General features: G+C 51.7%; 1 protein-coding gene across 1 annotated transcript; it reads right to left on the reverse strand.

Annotated features, from left to right (window-relative positions):
• Nucleotides 1-3,000: 3,000 nt before the first annotated feature.
• Nucleotides 3,001-9,814, reverse strand: IRF1 (interferon regulatory factor 1). The gene is made up of 10 exons (XM_082324532.1): nt 9,668-9,814; nt 8,346-8,437; nt 7,335-7,434; nt 6,961-7,137; nt 6,557-6,606; nt 6,296-6,431; nt 5,981-6,106; nt 5,327-5,370; nt 4,588-4,723; nt 3,001-4,116 (listed from the first exon to the last, which is right to left on the reverse strand). Exons 2-10 carry the CDS (start codon nt 8,430-8,432, stop codon nt 4,016-4,018), a joined length of 957 nt encoding a protein of 318 aa, XP_082180658.1. The 5' UTR covers nt 8,433-8,437; nt 9,668-9,814; the 3' UTR covers nt 3,001-4,015.
• Between the last annotated feature and the right edge of the window lie 13,149 nt (nt 9,815-22,963).

Raw genomic sequence — 22,963 nt, forward strand, 5'->3', positions numbered from 1 at the left:
TTTAACAAGTTGTTTGGACAAAGATCGGGGGGGAAAAAGCAACAACTCTATTTATAGGTCAACGGTTTTCACTAGGAAAAGCTGCAGTTAACAGATGCGTGATATCCTTGCCTCTGCAGCACTGAAAATCCCTGGTGGCATGAACCAAGGTCTGCCACCTTGATGCAGGATGCTGCAGCAGAAAAATCTGTGCCTGAATCACTGTAGGGCTTTCCCAGGTTCAGGTTGTGGGACTGTTTCTGAGACTGTGTGTTACTTTCAGGATGTTTTGTCCTGTTGACATCCTAGAGTTCTAAAACTAAATAAGGAGAATTTGGGATTTGTCTTTAAATGGTTTCAAGGTTTGCAAGTAAGCTGCAGCCAGTGATGGTTTAAGTACGGTGTGAGCGATGGAGAGCCCCTGCTCAAGCAGCCTGCCAAGCCTGCAGCATTAGCTCCGCTCATTTCCCAAATGACCACTGATTACATAACGACTACTTTTTGTTTTCCACCACACAGAGGTGATCTCTCTTTATTTTTAAAACAGTTGCATTGCCTATAGATCTTTCTCACTGTTACACAAGGTTCATTGCACAAGAGCCATGTACCCTTCGAGCCCTGCCCATAAAAACTTTTCTTTTATTGCTTTGTCTGGGTTTGGCAGGGGTGAACTCTCTCCAATGACCTGGTCTCCTGAAATGTAATTACTTCCCAGCTAAATGTAGCTGTTTGCATATTAGAGGTGAAAACAACTCTTACTCCAACACAGGAAAGTCAGCTGAAGTTTACTGGGTTTATGAAGAGCTTGATTAGGATCGGCAAGTTCAGAAGAATCCAATGTCAAGGTTTTAAAACTGTTTTCGTCGCATAGGCTATGCAGGAGGTTCATCCTAAAGAGATCATGATGCTCCTCTGGGTACAAGCAGCCTAAAGGTCTCCTTAGTTTGCACTGGGAGAAGAAATGTCGCTTCTACAAATCCCACCTGCCCTGGAGGTGATGGAGGAGCCAGTCAGGCATCGACGTGGCACAGCAGCCTCTGAGTCTCAGCTGGAGAGCTCGACTCTGCTTCTTTTTCTCCTCCCAAAATGTTCAAAACAACAAAACCAACAACAAAGTACTTTGAATTTGGAAGTTATTCACCCAGTGAAGCAACTGGACAGATAAATTCCACCCCATGATGGGACTTCACCACTTTTCACTGGCAAAATACCTAATGTGCGGTTGGCCACGCAGGTACCTCGGCAGGTGGCGAGGGAAAGCATCTCCTCTGTCCCGGTAAAAACACACTCGGAGCATGCCTGTGGTCCCTGGGTGTGAGGCACTAGCTGCTGTTTTCTTCTGTCCTCCAATCTTGGTCAAACCTTTTATCTGTGAAAATTTAAGTGCTGGGTTTTTTGTATTGGAGCATAACTGTGAAAAACTTGCTCCTTTTAATGCATGAATGGGCAGATTAATCTCTATCTTATTTTTAGCACTGTCTGCATCATAGAAAGTTTCCCTTCTCTCTCCTGTCCCCTCCCCCCGTGTGTAAGAAACTTGCAGCAGTTCCTAAACAAAACTGATTTCCTCTGGTTGTGTCATGACATGGAGCTGCTGTCCCTGCCTGGGCGTACAGAGGCGGCTCTGGATCCAGCAGCCCCACGCTCTCCCCAGCAGTAGCTGCTGCTGCAGCTGGCCAGGGCACAAGTCTGATCTGGTGGGTGATTTCTTTGCTCGTGCACAAAACGTTCCTGCTCTAGATCTGCACTGGGTAGTAGGGCAGGATTTTAGGTGGGTGTGATCCGAGGCAGCCGTGGCCTCTGCTCCGGCAGCCCTGGTACCCAGCGGGTTCCTGGCTGGACGGATCCCTTCCCAGGAGGTGGACCCTCGGGCCAGATACCCTGCCAGGGAGCGTGACCGCTGCGGGGCGACGGCCAGGTCATTGCTTCCCGGGCTGCCACCCACGCAGAGCCAGGATGAGGCCCTAGGAAGCTGCTCTCCACCTGGTGCCACCTGGAAGGGTGCTGCCTGCAGCTGCCCGCTTTGGGCTGTCACAGAGGTAGGGCCAGTTAATGACTAACGGGCACTGCAGGAACCCTGCCCAGCCTCTCCCTCCCCAGGCCGCCCATCCACCTGGCTGTGCCGTATCCGAACCTTTTAGCTGTGCTGGATTTGAGACCCACCACCACCACCTGCTTTCTATGGCACTTATTTTTTCCCTCGGTAAACGCCACATCTGTCCCTGCATGTCTGCAGGCCAAGTCACAGCAGAGCCTGTGCCAAAGGCCGTAGGAAATGTCCGCTTTGTTCCAGCCCTTTGGGTTGGGTCTTCCTCTCCCGCAGCCTGATATTCTCTTCAGTCCGCCCTCGCTTTTGCTCAGTGAATGAAGTTTTTCCCCAAAGGCCATCACGGCACAGCTTTGTTCAGTACAGGGGTTTTCCAGGCAGCGTCAGATGCCAGCGGCTGCAGCTGGAGACACATTGCATCAGCCACACTTGTCTCTTGTCTCCCACCCCAGACGATGCGATAACGTCATACCTTTCCAGCCTGAAAATATGGCAAATGAATAAAATATATAGTGGAAAACCAGCTTGCTTTCCGCTTGCCTTCTGAATTGTGCACGTGCTTTCTTTTAGGCAAACCTGAGTTATTTAGCTAGGTCTTCACTGCTGATCTTATCACAGGAGTTGACAGTGTTGCTGGTAGGGACATCCATAGCAGGGACTTGGTGCAGAGGGTTTTTTAATAGCAGAGCCTGTAACCCTGCTCTAAGTTAGATCTGCCTGTCGCAGATGATGGCAGATACAAACCAACTACCCAACATGTGCACAGGACCTGGACAAGCAGGATTCTACCCATCAGCTGCACTGGGAAGAGGCAGGGTGGAAAATGGGAGCAAACTGTATTAATTCCCTGTGCTTTCATGATTTCAGAAAAAAACACCCATCCAACTGTCTCTGTCAACAGCACATCTGTTTGGGTATTTTCAAGGAATCTGGAATGCATTCTCAGAGCTCTTCCATGAGAAAAAGTAAACATGTCATATATAAAACATTTTTATTAAAACAAATATACACCATTTTATATACAAAATGTACAAGAAAATAGTCTATTAAGCTTAGTGATTTAATTTCTATGTATTACATGCAAACTAGAACTTGTTCCATCCTGCACTCTTCTGCACACAGTGGCCCAGGGTAGGTCTGCAGGGTGATACAGCTGGCTGCATACAGTACTGTAAGTATCCTGGTAGAGTGCTAGGAGGGATCACGGAATGGAATGGCATAAATAAAGAGCTCTGCCCCATCAGTGCAAAAATGGTTTCATGTGGCAGCTCTTCAACTATTATGTGGAAATAGATAAGGCATGCCTACGAGCAGGTAACATCCTATGAGTGGACCTGGGTAACTGTACTATGTGGAAGCAAAGCCTAAACTGAGTTTTCACATTTTACTGGTCTAAACTATTTACACAGTTTAAAGTCGAAAGATCTGAAAGATGAACTATGTGATGGAATAAATCAAAGAAGAGAGGGCCAATTAGTGCAATTTTTCTGACTAAGTGTAATGACAGTTGTTAAGCTCAATGTCACCAGTGTTGCACAAGTAAGCAGCAACCAAAACTAATAGGCAAGACACTCATTTGCAGTGTCTCTCCCAAGCACTCCATGAGTAAAGCGCTCATCACGTCTCGCGTGATCTCTCCTCCCCAGGCCTCCGGCACACGATGCCATTCAGCGGTACCCCACCAGGTCAGATCCCACAGCACATCGGCAACCTTCCAGTAAGAGCTTCACCGCTGAAGCGATGACAAGGTGCGTACTGCGGCTGAGCATCTTCAGTGCCAGGAGTCCTGCTAGTGAGATGGGAGTCTTTTTTTTTTTTTTTTTCTTTTATGATGGAGTTTTTCTTGCTAACCTTTTCAGGCCTAAAAGTTAAACGGAATATAAAAGCTACTTTCTTTGTTCAGTCAGTAACAAATGATTTCTTCCATTCTCCTCAGGCTCGTCAAAGTTCCTACCCAAGAGCAGTTCATGGTCAGAGGAAGCCAGGGGTTTACAAGCCACAAGAAATGACTTGCATGGTAGGTCTCACTGTCTCCAGCCAGGAGAAGTCTAGGCTGTTTTTCTGGTCAAAGAACCTGAACTCCAGGTCTCCTAGACAAAATAAACCAAGAATGAATACTGAATCACATGCAGCAAGAGCAAAATAGTCAATATATGTAAATATATAAAAAAAGAAAGATTTCTCAGATATGAGCAAATACCTTAGTCTAATATTTTGCTAAAATACTGCGAACACTCTCTATTAAACTGCGCCACTTAAGCTACTGCTAGTGGAAATTCTTCAGTTACATTGCAAGGATTTCCTGAGGGCTGACATAATTTACATGTGTATAACCCTAAAACAAATCTGTAGTATACTCTTACTGGAGGCATTTTTCGCCTTTTCCTTTTTATCAACAAATTCCTTACAGCCTTCCGACAGGCTACTTGGAAATCTCAGAACACGGGGATATGCAAATTCCTCCATTTGCTTTGCTCCCTCCCAATTAGTGTCTTGCATGAAAACCCTCATCTGCCTCGTCCTGTGGCCTTGACCGTCAGTGGTAACCGAGGAGTCTGTACCTGAAGTCGTGTCGATCTCCCCATCCTGCTCCTTGTAGCTGTAAGTGCTGCACATGGTCTGCGTGCCCGGCTCGTTGGTGAGAAAGCCTTTCCCCCCAACGCTGGTGGTGTGCCAGTCTTGGGCTGGTTCAAGCAACTGTAAGAGAATAAGGAGATGGTAAAAACTACTCCTTTTTTCTGTGGGTACAATATTTTATTCCTTTCTTTTAACTAGAAAACAAGTAAGCAAAAAAGATCAAATTATATCTTCTTATGCTAAATTACATAAAACTCTGTTTACTCCCAGTTAAAAAAAAAAAAAGTTAATGCAAAACAGGGCGGGCCACGGTCCCTTCGGTGATGAAACCCCCATCTTATCAGTGGGATGAGCGTGACATGTCTGGAAACACAGATTAAGTGCCATACATGTCAGAGATGGAGGGAATGGCAAAATGAAGAAGTCTAGAGAAGCTTTGCAGACTCTAATACAGCAACCTCTACTTCTAGCAGTACTCAATAGCTTTCTCTGACTTTCACATGAAGAGTAAATATTTCCATGAATGTGTCCTCTCCAGCTCACATTTGTGAAGTAGCCTTTTTATATTGAATTTTTCAGGCTTCCTCATTTAATGAGGGTCTTGGATTACCTAAGTGTATGTTCAGCTCGTATAGGGCTGGATCAGATAGCTGCTTCCTTTCCTCTCTAGGTGCAAAGAGCAACTTTGGCCAATTTTATTCTGACCAGAAGGGCTGGTTTTACCTTAAAAATCTCCGAGTTCATTTCCTCTTCATCTTCGTCTGTGACTGTTTTGTAAGCACATTAAAAAAAAAAAAAAAGAGAAGAAAAAGAGACATAGATGTCAACTTTTTGCACGTTAGCCCTCGCACTTCTGCTTCTTCACCACACAACCCGCTTCTGTGTGACAAGTCTCTTGTCACACAACACCACTACCTTTTACTTTCCCCCCTACGGATGACACCGAGGAGTGGCTCATGGGTTTGAGGTGGGGAGGCCCATCAGCAGCTCTGTGCCCCAAACTCCCCACAGCCCTTCACCTCAGATGCTCTTCAAGAACTGCACGTTGGGGTGCATGGCTCCAGCCAGCTCTTACGCCTCCCCAACAGTCACCAAAGCAGAGCCTAGTTGGTATGCAGGAGGAAGAGGATTTGCACCCTGAGTGAAGAACCCCTCTGATATATCTATGTTAGTTAATTTTTTTGCCCCATTGGGAAGCATGGTTACCTCCACTGTCACTATTGTACCTATCTCTGTCCTGCTTCTGGCATCACCTCATTTCAGCTGCCTTGGGAACCCCCAGTCCCACCCTCCCGGCTTCTTCATCCCACTGCCTTGCCTCCAACCTGCCTCCAGTAGACCGATGAAAGACCGGGCTAGGAAAAAAGAAATACTCACCTTCTGAGGATGAAGCCGGGGGAGACACCTGGAGCTGGTAGAGGTCGTTGGTGCTGTCAGCCATGGTGATTTCCATCGGCGACTTCCAGTCAGTCAGGGAGCCGCTCACCTCGCACGGGGAGAGGTCTGCGGGATGCACCAGGAGGAGTTGGCACTCGCAGGAGAGACACAATCATCTCTATTTCCTCCCTGCCTGTCTGACAGCACAGCCAGGCCCAGCCCCAAGAGTTATCTTTGTCTTTTGGCGTAAAGATTGTGGGTTTAGCACAAACAGCCCTTTCCACTCTGCTCAGAGAGCTAAAAACTGAGTCTCACCTAAGGTGATGGACGTGCTCTCAACATCCACTTCCTGCCCCGTGTAGTCGTGAACGGTGTAGCCACTGTGGTCATCTGGCAGAGGAGTGTTGGTTAGTCTTTCTGCTGACTCCTCCGTCCTCATGTCTTCATATGACTACAAAAATAAGGGCAAAGAATGAAAGACTTGTCTAAAAATGCACAAGTTCCCATATGAAAAAAAATTAAGCATGAAAACCACCAAAACCTCTAGCTTCTTCAGCTGCCTCTACAGACACATACCTTTCTCTTGCTCTTGTTTCTTGCTTCTCTTGAAGACTTTGACTTCCTTTCTGTTAAATAAAAATAAGACAAATGTGAGAAAGGGCTGCCTGGCTGACATTTCAGGTGAGCGTGAGCTCTTGCAACTTTGAGCCCTGCTCAGAAAGCTCTGCTACCACTGTCCCAGTAGCAGCAAGTCCCAGTTGCCTCCTGATGATGCCTTTAGGCACGTTTAAAGCAGTTGGGATAAAATGAACTGTGTGTACAAGCTGTAACCAATGGCAATAACCAGTGACTAACCCCAGCAGCACCAGTGCTACCAACAGGTCTGTTATACCCCTGCCTACACGGAGCAGGAAATTTAAGCAGTGTTTAAGCGCAGTAGTGGAAGCTGCGTAACCCCAGCTGGATTGCCGAGGGCCTACCTTTCTTCTGATCCTTCGTCAAGGGCGGCAGCATCCTGTAAACCCTGACAGCACTGGAGCCTTTGTTGATGCTTTTATCCTTCACTTCTTCGATGTCAGGCAGTGAATTCATAGCACAGCGGAAGTTCGCCTTCCAGGTTTTCGGGTCAGGGTTTTTCTCACCTACTTTATATCTTCCTATAAATAAAAGATGGGGTGAGTGTTTAGACTTTTCAGTGCTAGTTCTTCCCTCAAAAAAAAAAAAAATTATTATTCTGTTTTCTCTGACATATATACTAGGAGTTAATATAGCTACCTGAGGTGTAAGTCAAGGCAAAAAAACGCCTTGTTTGAGATATTCCTCTGACTGATGAAAACGTAAAGCCAGCACACACCTGTATGAATGGCCCAGCTCCGGAAAAGGCAGGCATCTTTCTCCATGTCCCAGCCATGCTTAGCTGCATGTTTCCACGGGATTTGAAACATCATCTTATCCTGAAGTTAAACCAATAGAGATTTGAATTGAGAAAGAAGCATTACATGCCAGTTTCGAATGATGGATTTAGTCAAAGAATTCTCAGTAGCAGCTCAGAAATTTTATAAACCCTCTGCTCTGTATCTTAACTAAGCATCCATTGCTCCATCTATTTCGTTCAATGCATACAAGGTTTTTTATAAGTTCTGAAACTGGGAAAGCCACATGTAGTATAGTACAGTACAAATAAGCAATACCGTCAGTTTTATCCCAGAATCATTTAAATGCATCTGCTCTACCAATGTATCATTAACTACAGTATATTTTCCAGGTACGCTTTGGTAGAGAATCCCTTTTTAAAGCTGCCCATAAGATCCTGCATGAATCCTAAGAAAAGCATGCCCTAGCTTACATATCACCTTGGGATGGATATGGAAACTTCAGGGAAAGAGAATAAGCCTAGTGATCTCATCCGGCGGTACAGGTGCAGGGATGTGCCTTCCAGACCAAAGTCAGGCAAATCCAGAGTTTCTTTCAGGCCAAATCTTGTAACTGGGAGCAACTGGGACTGTAACAGTAGCTACTTAACAGGGACAGGAGGTGACTTGGCTCAAGTGGGCAGCAGGAGTTCAAAGAGATCTTGGAGTTTTCTTGGTTCTCCATGATGTTCAGATTGCTTTCACTTTAATTTATCATTTCCCTCCTGGGAATTTTCCCAGGGAAATAAATGGAACTACTACATTGTGTGCCAACCAGAACTACCTTTTCTGAAAACAAAAATAGTTGCTTTCTAAACATAATGCTTGCAAGATTTTTCCATGTCCTTCTTTCCTTTATGATCTTGAGTTATGTTTAGTGTCATCTAAGAACAAGGATGGTTAAGGATATAGAAGTAATAATAATAATAATGATAGTAATAAATGACCCTCACCTTGTTAATCCATATCAGTCCTGGTATTTGATTGGAATTAATCTGCATTTCCAACCAGGGCCTCATGCGCATTCTTGACACCGGCATGTTGTCTATGAAAGAAATATCAGGTCAGCAAAACACTCATCACTATTTTAACCATTCTGCAATGTCACCCCTCCTTTCCCTTCTGTACTGTAAGCATTACCACTAAGGCTATCAATGCAACCAAAACTACTTTTCCAGCATCTTAACTCTTTTTCAGTATCTTCCACCTGCTTCTGAATGGCAGCGCTGGTGCTCTGCCTGCTGGGCACCAAAAACACGCCTGAAGGTCTGAATTCTGGAAAGGGGCTGATTGCAGCGGCGGGTGCTCGGCCCGTGCTGTTGGGGGGAGCTTTGCGTGGGACAGGGCCACCCGGGAGGGAGCCCGGCCCCGACCCCCCACCCTGGGAGGGAGCCCACCGCCAGCACCGGCGCGCTTTTCCCGGGAGTGGGTGCGGGTGTCCCCCCGCGGGGACCGGTGCGGGACCCCCCCTCCGCGGCCACGGCGGGGCACTAACTGCACAGCCGCCTTCTTAAAAGTTTATTATTAATTAAATTGCGCAAGGCCGGGGAGGGAAGCCCACCCTGCTGCAGGGGGGATCCCCAATTACCAACGCGGCCAGCCCCGGCAGACCCGCGCCCGGCCGCCCAGCACCCTTCCCCGCCGCGCAGCGCCCTTCCTTCCCCGCCGCGCAGCCGGAGCGGGGCGGCGCGGCCCTCCCAGCCCTTCCTCTGCAGAAATAATTTCCTGTTTGCGGTGTTTTTTTCAAGACAAACAGACCAAGATTTCCCAAACAATACATTTCAAACTTTCACCAACAAGGCGCTCGGCGGCGGGGGGACAGCGGCGCGGGGAGGAGGGCAGCCGGGGCTGGCTGCCCCCCGCGGGGAGCACGGCTCGGGGCGGCGGGATCCGGCCCCGGGGCTCGGCGCTGGCAGACGCTCAACGGCGGAGCGGAGCCTCCGGCAGAGCGGCAGCCGCGCCCGGACATGCCCGTCCCCGCGGGTGCGGGGGGACATCCCGCCCCGTCCCCTCCCGCGGGCAGGGTAAGGGGCCGCGACCGCCGCCGCCGGAGGGATGCCCGGTGCCCACCCGACGGCCGCCGGCGCGAAGAGCCCCGCTCCCCCAAACCGCCTCCGCACGGCGAAACCCGGCGCTGCCCCCTCTCGGCGAGGCAAGCCAAGCTCAGCCGAGCCGAGCCGAGCCGCGTCCCCGGGGCCGATCCCACGGGGGATCGGAGCCCCGGTGCCGTGCAGAGCGAGCGGCGAGCGACGGGACGGGACGCACCGCGACCCACCTCGCTGTGCAGTGCAGTGCAGTGCAGTGCCGAGCCGTGCAATCCTGTGCCGTGGTGTGCAGCGGTGAGGTGAGGTGAACTGAGCCGAGCAGAGACTCCCGCACCCGCTGCCCGCCGACCCGCCTCTGCCGCCCGCGGGGCGCGTCCTCGGGTATAACGCGGCGGCGCCCGGGATTCCCCGCCGCCCCAGGCCTGGCTGCGTCTCGGCCAATCAGCGCCGCCGCGGGGGGCGGCCGCGCCTCCCATTGGCTGCCGCCGCCGGCATCACTTCGGGGAAATCACGCTGTTGTAGCACCAGCGCCGCGGGGGGGCGCCGCCCCCCCTCCCCGCCGCGCGCCGCGGGCCCGCCCCCGCCCCGCCCCGCCCCGCCGCCGTCCTGCGTGGGTGCGGGCTCGGCGCGCCGGGGCTCGGCGCGGGGTCCCGCCGGGACCGTCCCGCCGAGCGGCTGGGACCCCCCGTCCCGGCCTGGCCCCGTGCCCCCCTCGAGGGATCCGGCCCCCGTCCCACCGAGGGATCTGGCCCCGTGCCCCCCTCGAGGGATCCGGCCCCCGTCCCACCGAGGGATCCGGCCCCGTCCCCACGGAGGGATCCATCTCCTGTCCCCACGGAGATCCCTCCCAGCCCTCGTCCCACGGAGGGATCCAGCCCCCGTCCCCATGGAGGGATCCGGCCCCCGTCCCTACCTAGGGATCCAGGCCCTGTCCCCACTGAGGGATCCATCTCCTGTCCCACGGAGGGATCCAGCCCCCATCCCCACCGAGGGATCCAGCCCCTGTCCCCATGGAGGGATCCATCTCCCATCCCCACGGAGATCCTTCCCAGCCCCCATCCCACAGAGGGATCCAGCCCCTGTCCCACCGAGGGATCCAGTCCCTGTTCCATGGAGGGATCCAGCCCCTGACCCCACAGAGGGATCCAGGCCCCATCCCCACAGAGAGATCCGGTCCCTGTCCCACCAAGGGATCCAGCCCCCATCCCCACAGAGGGATCCAGCCCCTGTCCCACCAACAGACCCAGCCCCCATCCCCCTGAGGGATCCAGCCCCGGTCCCCACCGAGGGGCTCAGCCCCGGCCCATGCTCCCCCTGCGCGGCCGCTGTTCACGTGCATCCCAGGCAGCCGGAGGCAGCACGGTAATCCCAACATGTAGGTTCCCAGGCTTTCCACCAGCCCGTAGCAACCCTCATAAAGTAGGAAAGGAAGTAAATGAAACGCAGGGTCTAGAAGAGGCTATCTTGAGTTGGGTGGGAGCTCGGCCAGCGGCTGGGCTGCTCCCAGTCAACTTGCTGTGGAGTGTCGAGGAACCGGCCCTGGTGCTGCTTCTGAGCAGCCCGGTTCCCCGGAGCACTGCCATGAGACTCTGGATTGGTACCGGCTCCAAAGGGCACGCTTTTGCTGTTGAAAGCAGGACTAATGAACAAGGAGGGCCAAAACTGCATGCAGATTTTGTTATTCGGCTTTAGCAATTTGCAGAAGGGATGCGGTAGGGCCTGGAGTAACAGGAACCGTCACGGGTGGTAGGAAGAAGGTCAACAGAAAAGGAAAATATGTGAAGGTTGTGAGTGATGCTCCTGATCGTCTCCTCTGCATTTATGCTTTCATGGCGTGTAGTGGTCAGTATGCAACGAGTTGTCCAGTGTCAGCCCGGCTCCTCCTAATGATGCAAGAAGCCGTACTGGAGTGTGCTGCTGCATTCCAGTGTGGAATGCTCATTAAATGAACGGCTGAAAGAAACGGGTCGATGGAGTTGCCAGAGCAATTCCGGTGCACATCACGGGGCACCTAAGCCGGGGACCGCATGTGACACAGGTCCCCACCTGGCCTCAGCCGACCACCACTTTTCTGGTGAGAAGCGGTACTACAGGCACTGCCTGGACTTGCTCTGTCATTGGTTTGAAAGCTTGGACAGTCTAACAGGATTCCTCAGCCTAGTTACAGCTGTAACGTAGTCTGTTTTCAGTGCTTTTTCCTATAAAGCTCCCAGCTGAGATCCAGTCTCAGTCGCTTTGCTGTAGGGTTTAAGACTTACAGACGCTCTGATTTCACAGCACTCATTTGCCATAGGTTGTGCAATTATAGTGAGAAAGATATTGCTAATCATCCGTTCTCAGGGTAAATGGCAAAAGGCGGGAGGCAGGGCAACGCAAGCGTTTTGCAAAACCTGAGAATGTTTTTTTCTCTCATCTTCCCCTGGCCTGGGCTGTGCGTCGGCCTGGGCTGATCCGAAATAACTGTGTTAGCAGACATAAAGTGTGATCGTTGGTATTCTGTCCTCTCCTACCGCTTGTGGATGAAGGGTGCAGGAGGGAAATGACAGCTTGAGAGAAGGCTACTGAAACCATCAGGATTCCTCTCCAATCCACTGGATCTGGATGGCAATGAGATTAGATTTGCATCCAGTGTCTTCAAGGTGCCTTCAATCCAGCAGAATATTACAGCACTTTTAGTTATTTTATTGTCCTGGTTTTGGCTGGGATAGAGTTAATTTCCTTCCTAGTAGCTGGTATAGTGCTGTGGTTTGGATTTAGGATGAGAATAATGTTGATACCGGACTGATGTTTCAGTTGTTGCTAAGTAGTGCTTACACTAAGTCAAGGACTTTTCAGCTTCTCATGCTCTGCCGACAGAAGGCTGGGGATGCACAAGGAGGTGGGGGGGGCACAGCCGGGACAGCTGAGCCAGACTGGCCCAAGGGCTGTTCCATACCATAGGGCGTCATGCCCAGTATACAAACTGGGGGAAAGCTGGCCGGGGGGCCGCTGCTTCGGGAACTGGCTGGGCATCGGTCAGTGAGTGGTGAGCAATTGCTTTGTGCATCACTTAGTTTGTATATTCTATTATTATTGTTGTTGTTGTTGTTATTTTCCCTTCCTTTTCTGTCCTATTAAACTGTCTTTATCTCAACCCACAAATCTTACTTTTTATTTCCCCCCTGATTCTCTCCCCCATCCCACTGGGGGGGAGCAAGCGAACGGCTGTGTGGTGTTTCACTGCCTGTGGGGTTAAACCACGACATTCATTTTCAGTTCTGTCAAGGCACGTTTGAAGTCATACACAACGGGAAGGTATATTGGGAGAGAGGTAGAAAGGTGCACGGGCAGCTTAGACAAAAAGAGCATGACACGATCACGCTGCCTACCTGCACTGGCAAGTTTGTTGGGTTTTTTTTTAACATAAAGATTAAAGAAAAGCCCAAACTTGGTTTTAAGTGCAGAAAAACACCCTGTAGGTGTGCCATGCTTTCTCTAAACTAATTTTTTTTTTTGGTCTGCTTGACACTTTTCTTTGTGGTAGTATCCTCCAGTCGGGTCTTTGTGCTGGGTGAGACACCGTTCACCAGCAAGCTCTCACCATAGGTAAAGATATAACATATTAGGTAAATTAAACAAATAATCAAAGAAGGAAAGAGGTACACAGACAAGGTAGGGACAGCACCAGGACATTTGTAGTTCAAATGTCCAGAAATCCAGAGTAATAAAAGGTAACATAAAAGTAGCCTGAAAAAGAGATGACAGAAGGTATTTGAGGTTCCACTGCAAATGTCATCTGCAAAAATAGTCACAACACCTCTTACACAACCTAAATATTGACAAAAAAGCTCATGCTGTCATTCCTTTCAAGCTCCAACCTCCCATGGGTTGTTTTTACCCCCTCAGCCAGCTTTAAGAAAAATTAATTTTGAGCTTCCTTGTCTGACGGGCCAATGTGTGCATACACTAAATCATAGAATCATAGAATCACAGAATCATCAAGGTTGGAAAAGACCCTTAAGATCATCGAGTCCAACCGTTAACCTATCACTGCCAAGTCCATCTATACCATGTCTTTGAGCACCGTATCTATCCGTTCTTTAAATACCTCCAGGGATGGAGACTCAACCACTTCCCTGGGCAGCCTGTTCCAGTGCTTGAATGTATCTTAAATACTTTAAATGACTGAATTTTGAACAGCAACTTGTTTGATATATGGCTTCAGTACTGTTATGATCCTTACTGGTTATTTTTAGTCTGCATCTTCGTCAGGAATTGGCACCAGGCACCAAATAAATATACCTGGAATAGAAATGCACAAAGGAAGGTTAACAGTCCCAGCCCTAAATCTCCACTTCTTTCCTCTGGTTTAAACCCATACAGATCCTACGCAGTGGAACTTACTTGACCTTTACATCTGTCTTCTGTCCCATATCTGCACAGCAAGTTTTCATGGAGCACGACCTGCCCAAGCTGGGATGCCTTATGTTTTGTTTGCTTCTTTGTTATCTCTCAGCTGAAACAAGGAAATAACAACTTGTCTCTCCCGGCTGTTATTGTGTGTCAGGCTCTCCTTACACTACAGTTATAAAGACTTCTCCTTACCAAACCGACCCCTTCCTCCCATTTATACCACTACGCTAACAATCGTTTCAGCAGCTTACTTAGTGTAGCCAGAAGATGCACTTAAATTTGATACGCACTTGTATAAAAGTATGACCGTGGAATAATCCGCACACCTCAAGGAATCAATAAATGGTTGGCCATAAAACTGTTCTGTTCCACCCAGTTTATCACGCAGCAAGAATTTCCACAAATGCCAACATCTCTGATTCTCTGCAGAGCTGTAGCCCTGCTCCAGCTTTACTTCACAGCAGTCTTATCTTGGACACCTGCTTGGCCTTTTGGCTCTTGCTTTCCTAACACAGAGGAAATATTTAATAATATTTTTATTTAAAACTAAATCAAATCCCCATCTGATGCTCCAGCAAGTGGTATTTGTTATTCTATAATGGGCAGCTCTCTGTCTCAGTCAGTAGTGCCCTGAAATAAGGTGCTCCTAGGAAGACTGTATTTCAAGTAATGCTAAAAAGCACGAACTGCATGGCATCAACTGCAGAGCTCCTGGGGTAGTCTCCAAGGGAGGGTTATGAACTGGACGTACAGGCTCTAAGGTGGTGGTTTGTTCCCTGCCTTCACGGCTATGCTTGATTAAGCAGCTCAAGATGGCTTCATTCTTGTGCTATATAAAATAAATAGTGGTTAATATTGAACCCTGTGTGCCATGAAACGGGCAGTTTCCAGCCGGCAGTACTGTATACTGGCCAGCCAAACCTGCTGCCTCCAGCTGAAGGCCCGGCTGTCTCCTCCCTAGTGACAAGTGGCACGGACTTTCTCATCCGTGGGTACCCAGCCTGGTGCCAGGGCTGCTCGGAGCAGGTTATTTTGCTGGCACTGCAAAAGGAGCATCTTTTCCACCTTATTTCTGCAATGCTCTTCCCTCCTCGCTCCTTGCAAAATTACCCTTGAGTGGGGATGAGACCTTCCATGCTTTACCCCCAAGCAACCCCGTGAGGCTCTGAGCATCCAGAAACGCTTTTTGAGGAGCTGGGGAGCAAAGGGGAGAAAACCAGCACACTCCAGTGCAAACATAGTTGCAGAAGCAGTTACTCACTCCAGATCCACATTCACTTCCAGGGAAGCATATATGCCAGAGCAGCAGCATAGGAGTCTATCAGCTTTCCGATAACTTCCCAGCCCAGAGCTGAGCGAGAGGCAGACTGCCCTTCCCTCACGGCAGGCGATGCTGCAGGAGCACGTGTGTGTGCAGCAGGACGGGGCTACCCCGTAGCACCTCGTTTAGTGCACGTACCTTAGAGCAGCTGATGCACTGGCTTGTGCTCGCCCAGTGCTATGCATGAGGTGTGGATAGGGCAGATGACCCTCGGGTTTTAAATCCCTAATGTGTCTTGGGGGGAAGGAGCTTTAGCATTACCCCAAGTATTGATGGCAGTCTTGGCTTTGAAGACTTTCCCTCCCCAGGACTCTGAATCCAACCAGTGGAGAAGCTCCGCAGTGGGGAATCCCTGCTCCGGTGATGGGGAGAGGGGGAGCTGGGGAGCTGGGGACAGGGGCTGCCACAGAAATCTGCCTCTGGCAGATGGCAGCGAGCCCCGGGAGGGAGCGCAGCCCGAGGTCTGCATGGCCGGGCAGTATTTGGGTGGGAGGGAGCGAACAACCACAGGATGGAGCAGGGCTTCGTGGAGGGGAAGAGCGGGAGCATGTAGAGAGTGAGCCTCTTATCTGCTTCCTCGCGGCCCTGGTTGCTTCCTTCCATCGCTGCATCGTGACCTTTCCATGCCACCAGCACCCAACAGTCCTTCCAGACCCCGCTCTGCGAGGGTTTGTTCCTCCTTTCTACCTGTTTTAAGAGAAACCTGCTCTAATGCAAATCCTTTCTCATTTTGTCCCCTTTCCCCATCAAACTCAGAAACAATTATTTCTTTTTGGGGCGGCTAACTGGGGCATACAAAAATGGGCGCAGCCTTCGCTGTCACCTGGGGAATGCCACGGTTCCCCGCTAATGAGCACCCAACGATGGGCACAGTATCGTGCCCCAGGTCACCTGCGGGCAGGCAGTGCGTGTCCCTCCTACGGGCTCTCTGGGCTGAGAAGGGTTGATGCAGAGCAGACTTTTAAGGAGCAGACATGGAGTATCAGCCTTAAAAACTGCAAAGGCTGACAACAAAAAATAGCTGCTTCTCAGCCAGTAGCCCTGAGAGCACAGGACTTGCTGCAAGCTGTTTCTATTTCTTATAAATGCCTCTCTTACAAAAAGGAAGTTTGGTTGAAGCACATGCAGGAGAATGAATGTCAGAAATGTTGAAACTCTGCCCAGATGGCATGACGTAATAGTAGTAAGCGCTCTGATCTGCAGGCTACAATAAATATATCCTGGGATGGGCCGTTTACGGTTTCCTGGAATTGGAAAGACCTATCTCAGGACTTGAAATCAATTCAGCTCTCCCCACTGATGGCACGGTGAATTTTTGAACTAAATCAAAATGAGAATCTGGGCTTGCTTTGGTGGGAAAAAAAGGAAATTCCAAGAATTTTACTTGTGTCCTTGGACTTCCCCTGCTCCTTACTTTTCTCTCAACCTTGCAGGAGGACAGGCCTGTCATGAAGTATTTGCCAAGGAAAGTCCTGAGAGCTGCAGGCACCTGGCAGCTGTGATGAGTTTGCCTAATGAGGGTGCAGACCTGCAGCAGCCTGAGGCTCCCTGCCAAAGGTCCTCTCCCGGTGCACGTGGGAGCATGGCAGCCAGCAGCCATAGCCGCAGCCGCAGCCTTCCCCCCGAGCTGCCCAGCCGAGGGCACAGGGGGGCTGCAGCGGGGCCATGCTGACCCGGGGTGCCCTGGGGTCCCAGCATCCCGACAGCCAACCCATGTGAAATCGAATGGGGAATCCATTCACTTCACACTGCTGAAGTCCCACCGATGCAGTTGGGGCTGCCATCAGTAGAAAAAAGGTGAGTTGTGTATTAAAGATTTTTTTTTTTAGTATGCCCTTAGAGTATCTAAGGTAATAAGTCTGAGTGAAGGTAACAGGTCTGAATGAACCCACTTGCCTAACGGACCACCTGAAGAGCGAGTTAAAGCAAAGGGAGCTACAGCCTGCAGGGCAAGCAGCACGTTGTGGGCAGCACATTGTGGGCAAGGGTGGTTGTGCCTCTTGTCCGGCTCCAAGCTGGGAGGGTTTTCTCTTTCCTGGACTGATCAGAAAAGGTGCCAAACTTCCCAGCTGTGGGAAGGGGAAGGACAGGCCGGCCGAGCCAGCGGCAGCGTGGTGCTCTGTCAACAGCCCATCGCAGGCATAGGCAGGGTCCAGCTCATGCGATGCTCAGGCTGGGGCGCTCACTGGGGCCACCACCCGCCTCCTGCCCAGCCTCCTCGTGCTCCTGCCTGCACGGAGCTCCTGCCTGCACCCTGCTGTTGCCTACCGGCCGAGCCCAGCAGCTCGAGCGGGCCAGGGTACCTGCGAGCATGGAGGCAGGGAGACCCTGGGAACTTACTGTAGCTCTCCAGGAAAAAACGTCTAGATCTCTAGATCACAGTGACCTCTGGGTGTTTCACCTCTGCTCTGCCTCAGGAAGAACATCAATAACCTCTGCTTTGTTTGAAATACTCTGCCCCATCCTCATGCAAAGGAGCTGCCAAAAATGAAGCTCTTACAGATGCTGAAAAGCGCTGTTGGGCTTCTCACGTTAGTGCCGTTAGGAGCCGGGGGACAGGAGAGCAAAGGCAGGACGTGCTGGGAGGGCGGCTTGCACCCAGCCTGCTGCCTGAGCTGGGGCAGCTTCTGCTGCTGTGCGGCAGAATGGGAACCCCGACGCTGCTGCCGGGCCCGGTCCCAGGCGCTGGGAAGGGACCAGGGCAGGCTCGTATCGAGAAACTCCCAGGGCAGGCTCGTATCGAGAACCTCCCAGGGCAACCATAGCAAATAGTGAAAACCATGTGCTGCACGCAACAGATGTTAAAACACCTGCAGTTTAGTCCCTTCTTTTATTATTAATGATTTATTGGCTATTAACCTTGAAGGAGACAGCAAGCAACTCTATCCAAGTAGAGACCACAGGTGAGAAGAGCAGCCTTATTTGATAATGCTGCATTTCCATAAGCAAAAGTCAAATTTGGTACTTGAAAAACACTCGGAGTCGTTTCAGCCCGGCAGGCAGCACAGCCTCGGCCCCCGCGCCGTGGCCAGTACGCTGCTCCTGTGCTTGGGTTGGACCGGTCACAGCTGTCACCTTTGGGCATTGCCTTTAGCCGCTCTAAAAGGGGGTGCTGTAAGTGCTGACCTTCCCCCCCGGCCAAGGAAAAGCTACGTGAGGTGTCCAGCTGGACACTGGCGAGCTCAGCGTCGTTCAGATGACCGTCTGCTGAGGGGGCAGTGGTGGATCTGCAGCAGGGGGAAGGACCCCTCGCATCCTTCTCCCCACCAAGGAACGGGGGGGACCCTCCGAGCAGCACCCGCCAGGCAGGGGAGGGGACACCTGGCAGGGAATGGCTGTCCCACACGGATCCCGTGTTCAAACACGTCACCTTCCCCTGTCAGGCAGGTTCGATTTCTTCTGAAAGAAGCAGATTTTTTTAATTAATATTATTTTTTAACATCCTCTAATGTCCCACTGGAGACCCCCAGCCACCGATTAGCCTTCCTTGGCTGAAATCTCAGAGTGGCGTGGCCGTCCCTGCCACGAGGCCACCGTCATCTCCTCTGAGGATGGCAGGAGAGGACATCCAGCCCATGTTTGCCACCCGAGCCAGCTGCGGTGCGTGGCAGCTATCCCCTGCTTGCTGCGGGGATCGCGTGACTCCCTGCTGGGTTTCGGCGCAGAATTGCTGACTTATCGGGCAGGAATGGAGAAGTTGCCCTTTTGCGAGGGCTGGCGAGCCGTTGGCACGTGGGCGAGGTGCCGTGGCGGTGCAGGGTTGAGTCGGCAGTTTGGCCGGGCGGGTGGCAGGCAAGGTCCCCTGCCCAAGTGACAGCGGGGCTGAAACCTGGGCTGGGGCAGCGGAGGGAAGAGCGGGGCTGGGGTGCGGGGGCTGGCGGGGGGCCATGGGCAGCGAGGGCAAGCGCGGCCACGTGCGTGGGCATTGCAGCAGGGCTTGCTGAGGCACGTCACCCCCTGGCATTTTTTTCCCCCCTTTTTCCCCTCTTATTTCCCCTTTTTCTCCCCCTTTTTTTCCTTCCTCCCCCCCTTTCTCCCCCCCCTTTTTTTTTCGCCCCCTTTTTTTTTTCGCCCCCTTTTTTTTTTGCCCCCTTTTTTTTTCCGCCCCTTTTTTTTCCGCCCCTTTTTTTTTCGCCCCTTTTTTTTTCGCCCTTTGTTTTGCCCTGGGATTTTTCTTTTTGCCCCGGGTGGCTTTTTGCCCGGTTTGGGTATTTTTTGGCCCCTTTTTTTTTTTTTTGCGCCCAGCTTTTTTTTTTTGCCCGGGTTTATTTTTTGCCCTGGTTGGTTTTTTTTTTTTTTTTTTTGCACCCAGGTTTTTTTTGCCCCCACCCTTTTTTGCCCCCCCCTTTTTCCTTTTTTTTTTTTGCGCATCTGGTTGGGGTTTTTTTTTGCGCCTTTTTGTTGTTGCTGTTGTTGGGGGGTTGGGGTTGTTCTTGCATTTATTGTTGAATTTCATTTAGGTACCGGCGCGCTTTCGCAGGGGCCGTTCGCCCTGTCCCTCCCCGCGCCGCCGGCCGAGCCGGGCCCGCCAGCAGCCGGCGGCCCCGTGCCCCCGGGAGGGCCCGCACCCCCCCCCCCCGCCCCGTTCCCTCTTCCCCGGCCGCCGCCGCCGAGTTTCGGTTTCCCGCAGCGGCACCGGCGCGCACGGCGCGAGCCGCTTCCGGGAATCGCCGGTGCCGGGCGCGGCCGCGGGGGGGCGCCACAGCGGCGGGCGGGGGGCCCGGCGGGGCGGGGGGGGCCGGGGAAGGCCGGGCCGGGCCGGGCCGGGCCGTGAGTCAGGGGCCGGAATGCGCCGGGACTTCCAGCGCCCCGCCGGGAAAATCCGCCCGCGCCGGGAAACCCCCCCCGACCCCCCGCCCCCCCGAGGCACCTGGATGCCCCGGTGCGGTGACCACCGCGGGGGGGAAGGGGCAGCGGGGCTCGCCCCCGCGGGGGGGAAGACACCGGCACCGCCTCCATCCGCTGCCCCCCCCCCCCCCGCCAAAAAAAAAACCCCAAAACAACCCAAAACCCCAAACAAACAACAAAAACCCCCGAGCACCCGTTTGGGTTTGAGCGGGGCCGAGCCTGGCAGCAGCACAGCACCCACCCTGCCCTTGATGAACCAATTACCGCCACAACCCTCCGCTCTGGAGCGCCTTGCTTCCTTACCCCGCGTCTCTAATTTGTCTCACAAATCTCTGTCTTTCTTTTTAAATTAAATTTTAATCTTAAATTAAAACCCCGGGGGCCGGGAGCGGGCGGCTGCGGTGTCGCAGGCCAGGCTGCGGCCAGGAGATGCGCTAAGAAAATGTTGAACATTTTCACTCGTTTCTCTGCAGGGAGCTTTCTGGCCAGAGCAACGCTGCGGGGGGGTCCTGCAAGTTCCCCCAAAATAAAGATGCTGGTAAAAAGCTTTACAGACCGAGCCTGTGTGTGCGGGTTGACTCCCCCACACCGGTCCGTGGGACCCCGCTGGCACTGCCCTCCCCCGCCCCGCACCCTCCTCCTCCAAATCACCGGCACCCTGCCGCGCCGTGGTACCTGCTGCGCTCCGTCTTCCCCAGAAACCCCTCTTGGCAGCCTGAGACCCATTTTGCTGGTTCACTGGAGATTGCAGCCTTCAGCCAGGTTCACGGCTCCGCACAGCTCATGTCACGACACTGCGATACTCACGGGACGCGTCCTGGAGGTTTGACTTTTGCCGGTTAATTGAGTTCTGGAACGAGCGGTGAGGAGCCCAACTTCTGCAAAACACCAGCTGACTTTCAGGCGGGTTGGAGTGGTCGGCCGCCGTGTTTGACCCGTGATGGAGGTGCTTTCTCCGTCCCCCCTTTGCAGGGCTGTCCTGGGACGGCAGGGAGGTGACGCAGGCTCCTGAGCAAGGGCTGACGGCTGAGGTCCCCACCGCTGAAGAGCACAGGTCCTGCCTGGGGCTTGCGGACCCCCGCGCCCGTGGGTTAGCTCGGCAGGACTGAGCTGAAGGGGAGACGTGCTGGGGCCGCGAGAAGGGATGCTCCTGCCCTGGTGTCAGGCAGGGAAGGCAGCGCAGGTACGCTGCCCGCTTGGAGCAAGCTGTATTCGGTCAGCCCAGGTCCCTGCTGGCAGAGACTGTGATTAACTGACCCCTCTCCACCCTTTCCAAGCCACGCAGGGCTTCTGAAATCATGATTTTTATACACAACTTCTGTATCTGCAGTAGAAATAATAATGATGACAATAGGAAGAAATATAGAATTACTCTCTGGAAATGAATAATGTATGCTTACCAGGGTCAATAAAGTATAAAAGTAAAGTATTAAAAGGTTAATTACAGTAAAAGAATGTTGTTTTACATTAAGTATATGCTGATTTTTCCTGGGCATCCTAGAAAAGATTATTATTTTGAACTTTCTATATAAAGTCAAAGTGAATATTTAAAATACAGCTGGAACTGTTTACATCTGAAAAAGGATCCAGGTGGGTTGGGGGGTAGGTAACTGAGGTGGTATTTTGGGGGCAGAATGACTAGCAGGCTGCTTGCCAGGTAGAGCGGCTTTAAAGTTAAAAAGTTCCTTTTTTTTGGTGATACTGAGCTTGTCCTGCTCAACTCATGTAAGTGATGGAGAGTGGTACGTTTTCTTTGTCGCAAGTAGTTTTATCATGACCTTTTCAGTTCTTTGCACATTCGTTTCTTGTCGCTGTTCCCATGGTGTTTTCCATAGCTGTGTAAAGGCGGAGGCTGGTAAGGCCTTTCCTTTTCTCCACCTTTCCAGCCCTTCTGAAAGGCTCCCACTGAACCCAGTCAAATCCCACCTGGCATCTTTACAGTAAGTATTCACATGTGTATATTTAACTTTTATGCTGTGGTTATAGTTGTTATGCTAATGCCCGCTTGTTTTCTAGTCAACGACTTTATATTTTTGGCTGACGCATCCTTCCTGCTCCAGTTAAACCCAAGGCAAAAGGTTCATACGGATGAACCCGGTGGCTTGCAGCCCCCGGGACTGCCCTCCTCTGGGGCCGCGGTGGTTTTGGCCCGGCGGCGTTGGCACCAGGTGGGCTGGGGAAGGCAGCGATTGCTGTGGCGATGTGCCGAACAGGCACTTTGGCTCATCTCAGAAATCAGCATCGCTGTGAAATGGGGCCGTTGCATTAAAGGAGCACCACGGTGTCATTCTTTCACAGAATGAAAATATAGGTAAATGAGGGAAGAAACTTTTTTTCTTCCTTTACCTTTTCTTCTTAGTTCTAACAAACATAACTGCTGGGCTGAGCCCTTGGGACATGCCCAGATATCCCGCCGAGGACCATCTCAGCCCGCCCTGATGAAAATGCTTCGTCACGGAGGCGGGAGCGGCCGGAGCCGGGGAGACCAAGCCGGCGCATCCAAATGCTCTGCCAGCTTCTGCTCGGAGGTCCCTGCGGGTTTGTTGCTCTGCCTGCAGTCAGGGGCAGAGCTGTAACAGCGTTTACCCATCTTGCAGGAACAGTTAGTTGAATAAGAAGTAGCAGGAAGAAAAACAAGCATGACAGCTATGTGAATATGTGGCAAGAACAGTCTCCTGTGCTGGCATGGCATCCAGTGCAGTCAGATCTCTGAACATGATCTCATTCAGTGATAATAAATAATGTGGAAAATAATAACAATATGGAAAAACCTAACATATTCAAAGAGCCAATGTCATTAGGAGCTTCTTCTGGAGGTTTTCTTGTGCTGTGCTTGACGTTTTGCTGGGCTGTCTATACATCCTCTGGAGTACTACTCAGAAACCACCTTTTGCTTTTTGAGGCTGTAGCTGTGCTGCATTCTCATTCTGCCAATTTGTTGCTTTTTGACACAGTTCAGCTCTTC

Source organism: Platalea leucorodia, assembly GCF_965183815.1.
Source record: "Platalea leucorodia genome assembly, chromosome: 11".
Taxonomy (NCBI): domain Eukaryota; kingdom Metazoa; phylum Chordata; class Aves; order Pelecaniformes; family Threskiornithidae; genus Platalea; species Platalea leucorodia.

Bases quoted from the DNA above. Each gene is read 5' to 3' on its own strand.
- IRF1 (XM_082324532.1), bottom strand. From the start codon at position 8,432: ATGCCGGTGTCAAGAATGCGCATGAGGCCCTGGTTGGAAATGCAGATT. The intron at 7,435-8,345 runs GTGAGGGTCATT...GTTTAACTTCAG, and splicing joins GACTGATATGGATTAACAAG to GATAAGATGATGTTTCAAAT. The intron at 7,138-7,334 runs GTGTGTGCTGGC...TTTTATTTATAG, and splicing joins GAGCTGGGCCATTCATACAG to GAAGATATAAAGTAGGTGAG.